The sequence below is a fragment of the Siphateles boraxobius genome, unplaced genomic scaffold (genome assembly GCF_051911475.1).
Source record: "Siphateles boraxobius isolate OS27281-9 unplaced genomic scaffold, OSU_SipBor_1 518, whole genome shotgun sequence".
Taxonomy (NCBI): Eukaryota; Metazoa; Chordata; class Actinopteri; order Cypriniformes; family Leuciscidae; genus Siphateles; species Siphateles boraxobius.
Window position 1 is genome coordinate 5,168 of NW_027509162.1, and position 13,156 is coordinate 18,323.

General features: G+C 38.5%; 2 protein-coding genes across 2 annotated transcripts; both read left to right on the forward strand.

The window, feature by feature from the left end:
• The first annotated feature begins 261 nt into the window (after window positions 1-261).
• LOC143713522 (protein ABHD14A) lies at window positions 262-5,734 on the forward strand. The gene is made up of 5 exons (XM_077204857.1): window positions 262-409; window positions 759-1,027; window positions 2,002-2,117; window positions 3,271-3,506; window positions 3,587-5,734. Exons 2-5 carry the CDS (start codon window positions 759-761, stop codon window positions 3,767-3,769), a joined length of 804 nt encoding a protein of 267 aa, XP_077060972.1. The 5' UTR covers window positions 262-409; the 3' UTR covers window positions 3,770-5,734.
• A 2,730-nt stretch (window positions 5,735-8,464) lies between these two features.
• On the forward strand, window positions 8,465-12,607 carry LOC143713521 (hippocampus abundant transcript 1 protein; the record flags this gene model as incomplete). Its single annotated transcript, XM_077204856.1, has 6 exons — window positions 8,465-8,767; window positions 10,471-10,566; window positions 10,746-10,808; window positions 10,891-11,018; window positions 12,189-12,303; window positions 12,389-12,607. Coding segments are annotated over exons 1-6 (699 nt in total), but the record flags the coding sequence as incomplete, so codon positions are not given.
• Window positions 12,608-13,156: the final 549 nt, after the last annotated feature.

The following is a 13,156-nucleotide window of genomic DNA, read 5'->3' on the forward strand; positions in this document are numbered from 1 at the left end:
AGCCTCAAATATTTCCATGGGAATTGCTTGTAAAACCAAAAGATATTAGATGTGATCAAATGAAAAGTTATTATATGAAAAACTCCATCATTTTTGATGAACCGCTTAACCCAAATAATTACCTTTTTAAAGTTCTCAAAAAATATTGATTCGTTTCGAACCCTATATATATACATATATATATATTATTCCAAATGGTACATTTATGGGGCGGAATATAGATAAACACAGGACTGAACACAACAATCAAACGGAACCATCGCACACGTTCACGTGTTTCCACACGGAACTATTATTGTGTGTGGCGCATTAACGCTGCTCTGCTCACTACGTGCGAATAATGATCTATCTCAAACTTTCAGGCATCCATCGATTATTGGATATTTACATTTTTTCGTACATTTTTTAGGTACGTACTAAACGCGAGACACAGCTCTTATGTTTTGTATACATCGGCAGGTTGGTTAGGGCTGCAGTACGTCTGCGCACTTTATATGATTGACGTTATTTAGATGTAGACTTTTATGCATTAACTACAAATTACAAATATGCATGCTTTATTTTAATATGCAAGTATTTATTTAGTATATATTTGGATATTGCATTTAATATAGTTTTATGTTTCTATTATGTCCACCGGTTAAAATGGAGTCTGTGGGTTTAATCCGCTCTGATTAATGAATGAGATCAATGTGTCTCCCTCGTGTCATATTGTTAAACCGAGTGTGAATGTTGTAATTAAATGGGTTTCCATGCAGATGATGAATTTCTTCCGCAACCGTCTGGTGGTTTTGGGGCTGGTGTTACTGGCCACGGTGCTGCTGTATCTGCTGCTGCCCTCCATCCGGCAGGGGAGCATGGAACCGTCTCTGGAGGTGCAGCAGCGGATGGGTCTGATCCCCGCATCTCCTCCTCCGCCCTCCGGCATTAACATCACGGTCAGGACCGGGCAGCTGCCCGGGGACCCGCCGCTCTTCTTCCGGGAGGCTCTACCCGTGGACAGCGCCGGACGACAGATACTGCCCAGGTCAGATTATACTTTATAGTTCAAATTTAAATTCCATAGTTATATAATAATAGCTAGTGAACTGCCTAGTTAAACAGCAATTTTGGCACCTTCGTACGTGTACAAATAGACGTAATAATCAAAGAACTCTATAGAATAGAACATCAAAACACTCATTCCTCAGTTTGTGACGAATAAAAATTTAATGGCATTGTACCAGAATAAACACTTTAAGTTACACTTTATGTGTTCGTGTTACAGTGTAATTATACATTAAGTACTGAGTAACAATAATTAACTATGGCTTGGTTTCTTAGACAGGGCTTAGATTAAGCCGGGATTAGGACGTTTTAATCAGGACATTTACAGTGCCTTAGAAAAAAACATTACTGGTGTGCATCTTGAGACAAAACAATGGCACTGACATATTTTAAGATCTGTCTTGTCAAGTTGCTTTCAGTTAAATCAGTTTAAACACGCATTTTAGTCTGGGACTAGGCTTAAGCCTTGTCTGGGAAACTGGGGGCTAAGCGTGCAATTATCAGGAAAAAAAGGCAGAATTGTGACAAGAAAAGTCGCAATTAGCTTATTCATTTTTTTATTCTGTGCCGGAAACAAACTTCCATAGCTTGGTAATTTTTCATCAAAATGTTACATGACGTTTTGGTGAATTGTCAGACTTCTCTCTGGTGACGTATGCCAGATTTCTTCAATCATTTAGTCCACATAAACCTGCCCCTTTCTTACAATCGACTGCAAGCTCGCATTCAGATCCATCCAATCAACTAATGGATGTAACCAAGTCCCCATCCTACCTTTATCCCCCGATAATTTTTGATAATACTTTTATGTCACAATACATGAGAAAAGATCTGTCACTATACAGTAGTATTTTAATGGAAACTGTGGTTACCATGGTAATTTCCAAACATGCTAAATTCTGCAAATATATATTGTTCTGCTGAGTTTCAGTAAGTGTATCTTCTCGTCCTCAGGCTGCAGATGGTGCTGCTTCATGGTCAGGCCTTCACCTCTAAGACCTGGGAGGAGTTGGGCACCCTCAGCCTACTGGCGTCCAACGGGTACCAGGCCCTCGCGCTCGACCTGCCCGGTATGAGCTCTGTAAACTTATAAGTAGGGCTGCCTCATAATATTCGACTAAACGTTAGTTGACAAGTAGAGGCTTAGTCGACCAAAATGTTATTAGTCAGTTAGTAGCAGAAATAAAACTCCACAGGAAGTGGCGAAGTGACACATCCGTGAGGGACATATCATTAATGGCGGTTCCTTGTGGTAATTATAGTATGACGGGCAGGAAATCCAAACGTTTGCTTATCATTCATCAACCTCAAATATCATTTGAAACATGCAAGTAGCAACTTTACATGTCCGCTCGCTCTAACGTTAACCTAGATAAATGTGCACTATTATCAGGCTCATATCCAAGTGTTTGTGTGGAGTGTGGAAGCTAACGTATAGAGCGCTTCACTGCATGACATGGAGGCGCCGGCGCGTCATTCTTTTTGACTGACTTTTTTCCAGGTTTTTTTCCTGATAACAGCAGAAACAATTTGAAATTCTCTGTCATTTTTGTTTATACAGATAATATAAGATAATATAACTTTTATTCGTGTAAAAAAATAAAGAAACAAACAGGTTGCGCTTTCTGTCGTCTCAGTCGTCCGTGAACTGGAGCGCGTCACAAAAATGAACGTAAACTCAACGTATAGGGTACTTGCCTCACAGACATGAGAAATATATCTATAGAAAGCTCAAAAGACCTACTTTTGGACAAAACCAATTCAAATCAAAAACAAACATTCTGATTATGTAATCGATATGAAAGGTGCATTTTTCTCTAAAGGCGCGTTCACTAGGCTCCTGCGGAGAAGGCGAGTCAGCATTGTCAACTTCATCTTTGCAGCCGACACTAATAGTTTATTAATAAATTATTAAAATTTCTCCTTGCTATTTTTTCCGACACACTCATAATCACTACTTTTGCCAGTGCTTTGTGGAAAGCTTAATGCGTGCACTTGAGCACAAAATATATTACGGCAAAATAAAATAAAATATTATTGTGGTTTAACATTCCCCAGTATATATTTAAGTAATTCAATTAATATAAACATGTGATTAGTTGACTAATAGCTTAAATGCAAAAATCTTTAGTCATTACTTTATGAATGTTCTTGATATGTTGCATATTGCTCATTTATTGAATACATATAAAGCAGATGACTTAACCGACTCGCTCCTCTCAGGTTTCGGGAATTCTCCAGATTCAGAGTCCGTAAAGTCGGATCAGAGCCGTGTGGACCTGCTAAAGCGTTTTCTGGAAGCTCTGGGTGTGCGAGCGCCGGTGTTACTGAGCCCGTCTATGAGCGGCCATTATGCCCTGCCGTTCCTCCAGAAACACAGCGCCCAGCTGCATGGCTTTGTGCCTATCGCCCCCGTGGGCACCCGCGGCATCACCCCGCAGCAGTACCGCGACATCCAGGTGCCGTGTTTCTTTCTAATCATCTCACACTAAGGAATTTCTTGACTTGTTTTAACTCTCACTTCCTGTATGTATGACAGACTCCAACGCTGATCGTATATGGGGAGTTAGACACCAACCTGGGCGCCCAATCGCATAAGAACCTGATTCAGCTGCCCCATCACACCGCGGTGAAGCTGGCGGGAGCACGCCACGCGTGTTACATGGACAAACCCCGCGAGTTCCACCGTGCTCTGCTCGACTTCCTCAGCAAGCTCGACTGAGGGACGGAACGAGTCAAACAATTGTGTGGGACTACTAGAAGAAAAAGAGAGACGCGGGAAAAGAAAATGATGAACAGGGCTGTGGTGTAGCTGTAAATCCAGTCCTGAAACCTAAAAGAACACCGGAATGTTCTATCATGTATCTGTCCATCCACATCCACTCAGTCCTTATTATTTCCCTTTTGTTAATATATATAAAACAAACAAATCTTCTGCAGGATTACAATAGGACAGCTTCTTTTGTAGACTGTAAACATCTTTTTTTATAGGTTTCTACACTGTTGCCATGGATCCCTCTTGTTTTTACTGTTGTTATTGTAACAGCCTGCCTAAAGGTTGTTATGGTTTCCAGTCTGAGGGTTGTTCTGTAATGGAGTTCCCATGGTTTCCAGTCTGAGGGTTGTTCTTTAATGGCAGTTGCCATGGTTTCCAGTCTGAGGGATGTTCCTGTAACACAGTCATCATGATTTCCAGTCTGAGATTTATTCCATAACACTGTTGCCATGGTTTCTGGTCTGTTGGATGTTCCTGTAACACAGTTGACATGGGTTCCTTTCTGAGGCTCTGATGGTTTCTAGTCTGACAGTTGCTCCAATAACTTGGTTGCCATGGTTTCCAGACCGAGAAATGTTCTTGTAAATCAGTTGCCATGGTTTACAGTCTGACAGTTGTTCCTGTAACATGGGTGCCATGGTTTCCAGGCTGAGAAATGTTCCGTTAAATCAGTTGCCATGGTTTACAGTCAGACAGTTGTTCCTGTAACATGGTTGCCATGGTTTACGGCTGAGACATGTTTCTGTAAATCGGTTGCCATGGTTTCCAGTCTGACAGTTGTTCATATAACAGTTGCCATGGTTTCCAGTTTGACAGTTTCTCCAATAACATGGTTTCCAGTCTGACAGTTGTTCATATAACACAGTTACCATGTATTCCAGTCTGACAGTTGTTCCTATAACACAGATGCTATGGTTTCAAGTCTGACAGTTGTTCCTATGACACAGTTGCCATGGTCTCCAGTCTGACAGTTGTTACTATAACACAGTTGCCATGGTTTCCAATCTGACAGTGGCTCCAATAACATGGTTTCCACCCTGAGGATTGTTCCTGTAACTCAGCTGCCATGTTTTCTGGTCTTGGACTGTTCCTATTGTAATGTTGCCATGGTTTCCTGTCTGAGGGTTGTTCTTATAATATGACTGCCATGGTTTCCTGTAGCAGCAAGAGTCACATAATGCCAAAAATCATTGTCATATATAACCCTCCATCTCAAATTCGCTTGACAGGAAACTGTCTTCAATCCCACAAGAACATCTCAGAGAACAAAACGATATTTGTCATTTTCGGTTTGTATACGTTTATTTTATCGTTGAGTGAAGTCCAGAGTGTTGACACCAGCAGTTGGCACATACGCATCACTGAATGTAGCATGTTAATGTGTGGATGACTCACTATACGGCTTTAGATGCTCAAAAACAGAGAGAAAGGTTGCAGACTTGCAGTATTGGATGCCTGTCATGCCTGTAAATTTAATTTTTCACTATCAGTAGTTGCCAGATTTTAACTGGCAGTAGTTTAGTCCTCGCAATAAAAGAGAATTTCCTGAGACTGCAGAGAAGAAAAATTGTTCATTAAATGATAGCGGTATTACATTACTAGACCTAAAAATGTAGGTTTTCATTACATATTTATTATTTATTACTTAAAGCTTCTACATGACAGAAACTGTAATGTGTGTGGTATTTATGTGCTGTGGTCTGTAGTTTTTTGTTGTGTTTATAGCTTGTAAATATTAATATGTTGTAGAGGACAGTGAGGCACATTTGACCTGTGAATATTTCTGACATCACAAATCTTCAAACTGAACGGATTTGTCTTTGGGACTGAATTCAGATTCCTGTGTGCATGGTATTGCAGATCCATCAAACATGCTTTTGTTCAATGCAAAATAAAATTCTCTAACATTGATGTTTTGCGTTAGTGATTTAATGGACATGCACACGATATGCGTCAAAAAAAAATTGTAAGTGGTCGGTCATCTGTAATGTAGTTAAAACCACTCCATTTTAACTAGCTTATTCATGAACACCCTATTAGGGCTTCAAAGTTAAAGTTTACTAAATCAAGTCAAGCCCTGCATCCGAATACCGCCTACTATATAGTATGTGAAAACAGTACGCCAACAGTGAAATGTTTCCGACTACATAGTATTCGAAAAACAGTTGGCGAAAACTCCCTGGATGACCTACTACTTCCAACGAGATTCTGAAGTTCACATTTGATGGACACTTTACTATCCCATGGCCATGAGGCCACGGGAGACGATTTGTGAATGGCAGTGGCTGCGTCTTAAAGTAATTACTTCAAGACCACTAAAAAAAGTATGTTCTTTATAGTATGTGTGTGTGTACTATGAATGTGTGTAGTATTAATGTAATCTGTACGTACTACATTCGCCATGTTGTCATTATCATGTGACATACCAGTGTCAGTTACATTGCTTTATTGCCATTCACAAATCCTCTTCTGTGGCCTTGTGGGATCGTAAAGTGTTCATTGTATGCACATTTAAGAATCTCGCTTGAAAAGTAGGTCATCCAGGTAGGCCTACTTTTTGCCTACTCTTTTATCAGTACTGGAATTCGGACAAACTTATTTAGTCACATACTGTTTTTTGCCTACTATACAGGTCCTTCTCAAAAAATTAGCATATTGTGATAGTTCATTATTTTCCATAATGTAATGATAAAAATTTAACTTTCATATATTTTAGATTCATTGCGCACCAACTGAAATATTTCAGGTCTTTTATTGTTTTAATACAGATGATTTTAACATACAGCTCATGAAAACCCAAAATTCCTATCTCAAAAAATTAGCATATCATGAAAAGGTTCTCTAAACGAGCTATTAACCTAATCATCTGAATCAACTAATTAACTCTAAACACCTGCAAAAGATTCCTGAGGCTTTTAAAAACTCCCAGCCTGTTTCATTACTCAAAACCGCAATCATGGGTAAGACTGCCGACCTGACTGCTGTCCAGAAGGCCATCATTGACACCCTCAAGCAAGAGGGTAAGACACAGAAAGAAATTTCTGAAAAAATAGGCTGTTCCCAGAGTGCCGTATCAAGGCACCTCAGTGGGAAGTCTGTGGGAAGGAAAAAGTGTGGCAAAAAACGCTGCACAACGAGAAGAGGTGACCGGACCCTGAGGAAGATTGTGGAGAAGGACCGATTCCAGACCTTGGGGGACCTGCGGAAGCAGTGGACTGAGTCTGGAGTAGAAACATCCAGAGCCACCGTGCACAGGCGTGTGCAGGAAATGGGCTACAGGTGCCGCATTCCCCAGGTCAAGCCACTTTTGAACCAGAAACAGCGGCAGAAGCGCCTGACCTGGGCTACAGAGAAGCAGCACTGGACTGTTGCTCAGTTTTGCATGTCATTCGGAAATCAAGGTGCCAGAGTCTGGAGGAAGACTGGGGAGAAGGAAATGCCAAAATGCCTGAAGTCCAGTGTCAAGTACCCACAGTCAGTGATGGTCTGGGGTGCCATGTCAGCTGCTGGTGTTGGTCCACTGTGTTTTATCAAGGGCAGGGTCAATGCAGCTATCAGGAGATTTTGGAGCACTTCATGCTTCCATCTGCTGAAAAGCTTTATGGAGATGAAGATTTCATTTTTCAGCACGACCTGGCACCTGCTCACAGTGCCAAAACCATGGTATTACTGTGCTCAATTGGCCTGCCAACTCTCCTGACCTGAACCCCATAGAGAATCTGTGGGATATTGTGAAGAGAAAGTTGAGAGATGCAAGACCAAACACTCTGGATGAGCTTAAGGCCGCTATCGAAGCATCCTGGGCCTCCATAACACCTCAGCAGTGCCACAGGCTGATTGCCTCCATGCCACGCCGCATTGAAGCAGTCATTTCTGCAAAAGGATTCCCGACCAAGTATTGAGTGTATAACTGTGCATAAATATTTGAAGGTTGACGTTTTTTGTATTAAAAACACTTCTTTTATTGGTCGGATGAAATATATTTTTTTTAGGAATTAGGGGTTTTCATGAGCTGTATGCCAAAATCATCAGTATTAAAACAATAAAAGACCTGAAATATTTCAGTTGGTGTGCAATGAATCTACAATATATGAAAGTTAAATTTTTATCATTACATCATGGAAAATAATGAACTTTATCACAATATGCTAGTTTTTTGAGAAGGACCTGTATATGGCAAGTACCCGATTTCGGATGCAGACAGTGACACTGGTAGGTCACTTGACAGTGTCAACATGGAGGATTTAGTACGTCCAGACTCTGATACTGCCCATAACCATAGAAGTACATACAAATGAAGTAATTACTCCGTATGCGATTTTGGATGCAGGGAAAGTTAATCAAATTTAAATAAGACATACAGTAGTGATTTCTAGTTAAACTATAAATATATAAAATATTATAACAATATTATTATAAGTGTTTTTCCGTGAACTTCAAAGATAATAGAAAGAGGAAATCATAAAAATTAAGCTAAAAAGCTAAAGTTAAAGGGAAACTAGTAAAATAGTTTATATAATAAATAGAGCCCATAATAAAGGTATATTTTAAATATACCGGCTTGAGTGACTTTTGCTTTTTACTCGTATATTCGTGTTTTGACCGTAGACTGTAAAAGGTTTTGATCACGTGTGCGGGCCAGGCGGAATCGAATGATGCCGACGTCATCACGCACACCATGCGTCTCTCTTCGGGAAGATGGCTTCTGCTGTGTACATGATGCCAAACTGAATGGACGGAAAACAAACCGATATTCCTAAAATTCCCCCCTCTTCCCTCCTCTATATCCCGCTCCGCATCCATGCACACGCGTTTACGTTAAAAATAACCCGATTTTAACCTAGTGTGAAGAACTAGGATGATAATATGACCCAGAAAAAGAAGAAGCGAGTGAATCGCAGTTTGTTACTGGCGAAGAAAATCATCATCAAGGATGGAGGAACGGTGAGTGTTTGCTCAATTTAACCACAATAAACACTAAGACACGACGGTTTAGGTCTTAAGTAGACGTGTACATACGTGTTGTGTTAATGTTTGAAAGAAAAAATGCTTTGAGAATATATTGGAGGAGTGTAACTTCAAATCGTGTCATTCATCATGGCTGTAAACATCAGCATATACTTCCTGTAATTACCAATAAATCATACCAGCACGTACACATTTCATGATTAACGATTCAAATCACTGCATGCGCTATTATATTAATGTTCAGATGGTTTGATGACACATTACAGGGTGTTAAAAATGTCAAGACCATCTGTCATTATGGCTGGCTGTAAATAAAATAATTTATTTTCAATTTTTAAAACGCATAAATAGGACAAGGCTTAAATTGTAATATGGTTCTCTATTGCGATGTTTAAACAAAATACGCACAGAGTTACCATGTTTTTTTCGTGATGCCATGGTCATTTCATGCTATTTTTAATGCAAATAACATGGTAGATAATCAGTATTATTCTATCAATCAAAGCACATTGTTATTGTTATATTATTGCTACAGCATAATTTGTAAAGACAGATATGTGAAACTCGTCTGTCAGATATATATTGGATATCTGAATGTATTTGTCATGAAATGTAGGCCTATCGAAAGTATTATTTTAGTATTATTTATTAAAAAATCATTTTAGTTTTAGTAATTTTTGCTATGTGCTTTTATTTTTTTAAATCTCAATTTGATTTAATAATTTTAGAATTTCAACTTAAGCTGTAGTTAGTTGCCAAAGCAACATTTCAATTTTTTTGTTTAAGTTTTTCATCAAATATTTATATTTTGTTTTATTTCAGCTTTATGTATATTACTGAAAACAATTTTTCATAGTTATAGGGGCTTTTTTCAACAAAAAATGGAATTCATTTACTCAGCGTTTTGGGGGCCTGAATACGCAAACTTTTGGGGAAAATAACAGGTGCAAGTTTTTTGAAAACAATACCGTTATATAAAAAAAAGCAAATTTGTGAAAACTGTGACATCATGCACATGCGTATTAAGTGTTTAGTCGTGTAGTGTTTCTTTACAAAGTGACATCGCCATTACTGACCTGGCATCAGAATACAGCGTTTTTAGTCGTTTTCGTGGATCCTTGTCAACAGGGATCGTTTTGACGACTTTGTCATCTGTACACAAAAAACGCAAAGGAAAAACTTTTCCATTTTTAGTACGTCGTTGTCGTGTAAACGTGGCCTCACAATACTGCCTGAAAACCTCCATTTCTTTACAAATAGGCCATTGATAATAAACATTGTAAGGGTCAATGGGTTTGTCTGAAATTCTTAAAAACACAATTGTAGGCAGAAACGTTTGAGTTTTTGTCTTGTTCACTGGCTGTCAAGATCAGTTACAATTTTTTTTGGTTTTGTTGTCAAAATTGTAGCCTTAATAGTAGTCTTAATTTGAACTTAGTTGCTCTAGTTCCTTTTTATGTTTATTGTTCCTTTTTAAGTTTTATTTTACCTACAATACCTAATAAGCCAGAATCGGCACAGGTTTGCATCTTAAATTTTTTTGCATAAACGTCATAATCTTTCATTGGAAGGATTAGGCCACAAACAGACCTTATCTGTTTCTTAGCTTTATGGATGTGTAATAATGCTGGTTGGTTTCTTCACATGTTCTTCACCGTCTCTGGTTCTTTTCTCTCCAGCCTCAGGGCTTCGGTGCCCCCAGCGTTTATCATGCCGTTATCGTCATATTTCTGGAGTTCTTCGCTTGGGGTTTGCTGACAGCACCTACTTTGGGAGTAAGTTGTGGTTGTTTTAAACAGAATAAGCTTGTTTTGAATGAAGAAAAACATCGTAATGGAAACGGGATTCGTGTTTAGAAACCCTTTGTATGCCCCTGTTATTATATTGAGTAATATGATCGTGTAAAAAAAGTTTGCGTCATAACCGATGCTGTTTTTGTGTCATGTGCCTGCAGGCTCTTCATGAAACATTCCCGAAACACACGTTTCTCATGAATGGCTTGATTCAGGGGGTTAAGGTATCATCTTCAACTTTTTCCTGTAAAAGATCTATTATCGAGTCGAGTTCATAATTCATCAACTGCATGCTTTTGTTCACAGGGCCTGCTGTCGTTTCTAAGCGCTCCTCTGATTGGTGCTCTGTCAGACGTGTGGGGAAGGAAGTCCTTTCTTTTGCTCACTGTGTTCTTCACGTGTGCTCCAATTCCTTTAATGAAGATCAGCCCGTGGTACGTTACCTTTCTCTTTTTTTTGGACGCAAAACTAAATATTTTGTATATCTATTTGCTAAAAAAAAGTACAATAAGGTCTCATTTGTTAACAGTAGTTAATGCATTCGCTGATCTAACAGTGAGCAATATATATTTTTAAGCTTTTATTATCTTTTAATAATTTGTTAAATTATAACCATTTATTGTTTGTTCATGTTAGTTCACAGTGCATTAACTAATGTAAATGTTAACTTTTGATTTTAATAATGTATTAGTAAATGTTGATATCAACATTAGCTCAAATTAATGCTCTAGAAGTGTTGTTCATTCTTAGTCCATGTTAACTAATGAAACCTTATTGTAAAGTGTTACCATTTGTTTCTGTGTATACATAGTAAAATAAAACGAAATATATACATTTAATTTTAATTCAATATAATTTTTGATTACATAAAAAAATCAATTAGACTTTGAAAAAAATAAATATATAAACAAGGTTTAATTTTTCATGTTTTAGTTTACCAGGTTAGAATATCCGAATGTATTTGTCCTGACAACAATTAATTTAGTATGATTTATCTACTGTGATATTTATTCATACTTTTTATTAGCGTTTATTTTCAATTTCAAATTGTTAGTAGTTTAATTACATGCTTTTGTCATTTTTATTAGTCTTTAAAATTTCAGTTTAGCTTTAATTTATTTTTATTTCAGTTTTACTTTTAGTAATTTCAGTATTTAATTTGAAATTTATTTGATATTTAACTGATTTTAACTCATCTTGATTTTGCAAACGAAATATACACACAATTAGGGATGCATGATATATCGCCCACCTTATCAGTATCGGACGATATATGTTCATTTTTAATGCTATCGTTATCGGCCCGATAAGAAAATTTGCCCAATATATTATAGCAGATAAATAATGTATTATTTCCTTAAGCTGAGACACTTCAGTTCGTCACAATGTTTTTTAATTGCCTGAAATATGATTAGAATCATAATGGACAGGAAAATACACGTGCAACATGTGCAGCGCAAGCTACATAAAATTATACTGAGAACACTACTTAAAGAGCCCAAATATCTCACCGATATATCAGTCTGTTTTGTATTTTGTAATACATATGCACATCTTAAATCACATGCATAGAAAGATTTGAAAGCGTTCTTCTTGTGTTTCAGGTGGTACTTTGCCGTTATCTCTGTATCTGGGGTGTTTGCCGTTACTTTCTCGGTTATATTCGCCTATGTGGCCGACATCACTCAAGAGCATGAGCGCAGTATGGCTTACGGCATGGTGCGTATAACACATCATCATCGTCATCATCTCTCTTTATGCCCCTCTTTTTCTTGCATTAATGTGTCTGTGCTTTTTCTAAAAGGTCTCTGCCACGTTTGCGGCGAGTCTCGTGATCAGCCCGGCCATCGGCGCGTATCTGAGTCAGGTTTATGGAGACAGTCTGGTGGTGGTTCTGGCTTCTGCCATCGCTATGCTGGACATCTGCTTTATCCTGGTGGCCGTGCCCGAGTCACTTCCGGAAAAGATGAGGCCGGCGTCCTGGGGCGCCCCCATCTCGTGGGAACAAGCTGACCCCTTTGCTGTAAGTAGATTTGAACTTGCTTGGTGCAATAATATTACAATCCACTTTTCACAGTCCAGTCAATTCCCAAACCGGTTCCTATCGAATAATCCGTTTCACTTGGAATTTATTAAAGATGTTGAATGCACTGCAGATGCAGAACCTTCTGCATGAGCGTTTCTGGAAGCATGTATTGTTTATTTTAAAAAGAGAATGGCACAACACTTGGCTCATATCCTGTGTGGTTTTCAGTAGGGAAGTATTTTTACGCCTATTTGGCCCTCCACAGTTTGAGGTGTTGACATAATGGAGTTTTTAAAGCTGCATTTGTACACTGCTTACGCACGTCATATAGGGCGGTTTTCACACGTGGTTTGCTCTGAACAGTTCCTGCTAAGCCTTTTACAGTTTCCACCACATTGTTCTTGGTTTTGATTGGTTAATGTTGTTCCTGTCAATTTTAGAAGAGAAAGGTCTGTTAAACATGTGCTCTTGAAACACATAAATTAATTTAAAATTGAACCATCTCAATGTATCATGGTTGCGATACCTTTACAAATAGGAATGCAT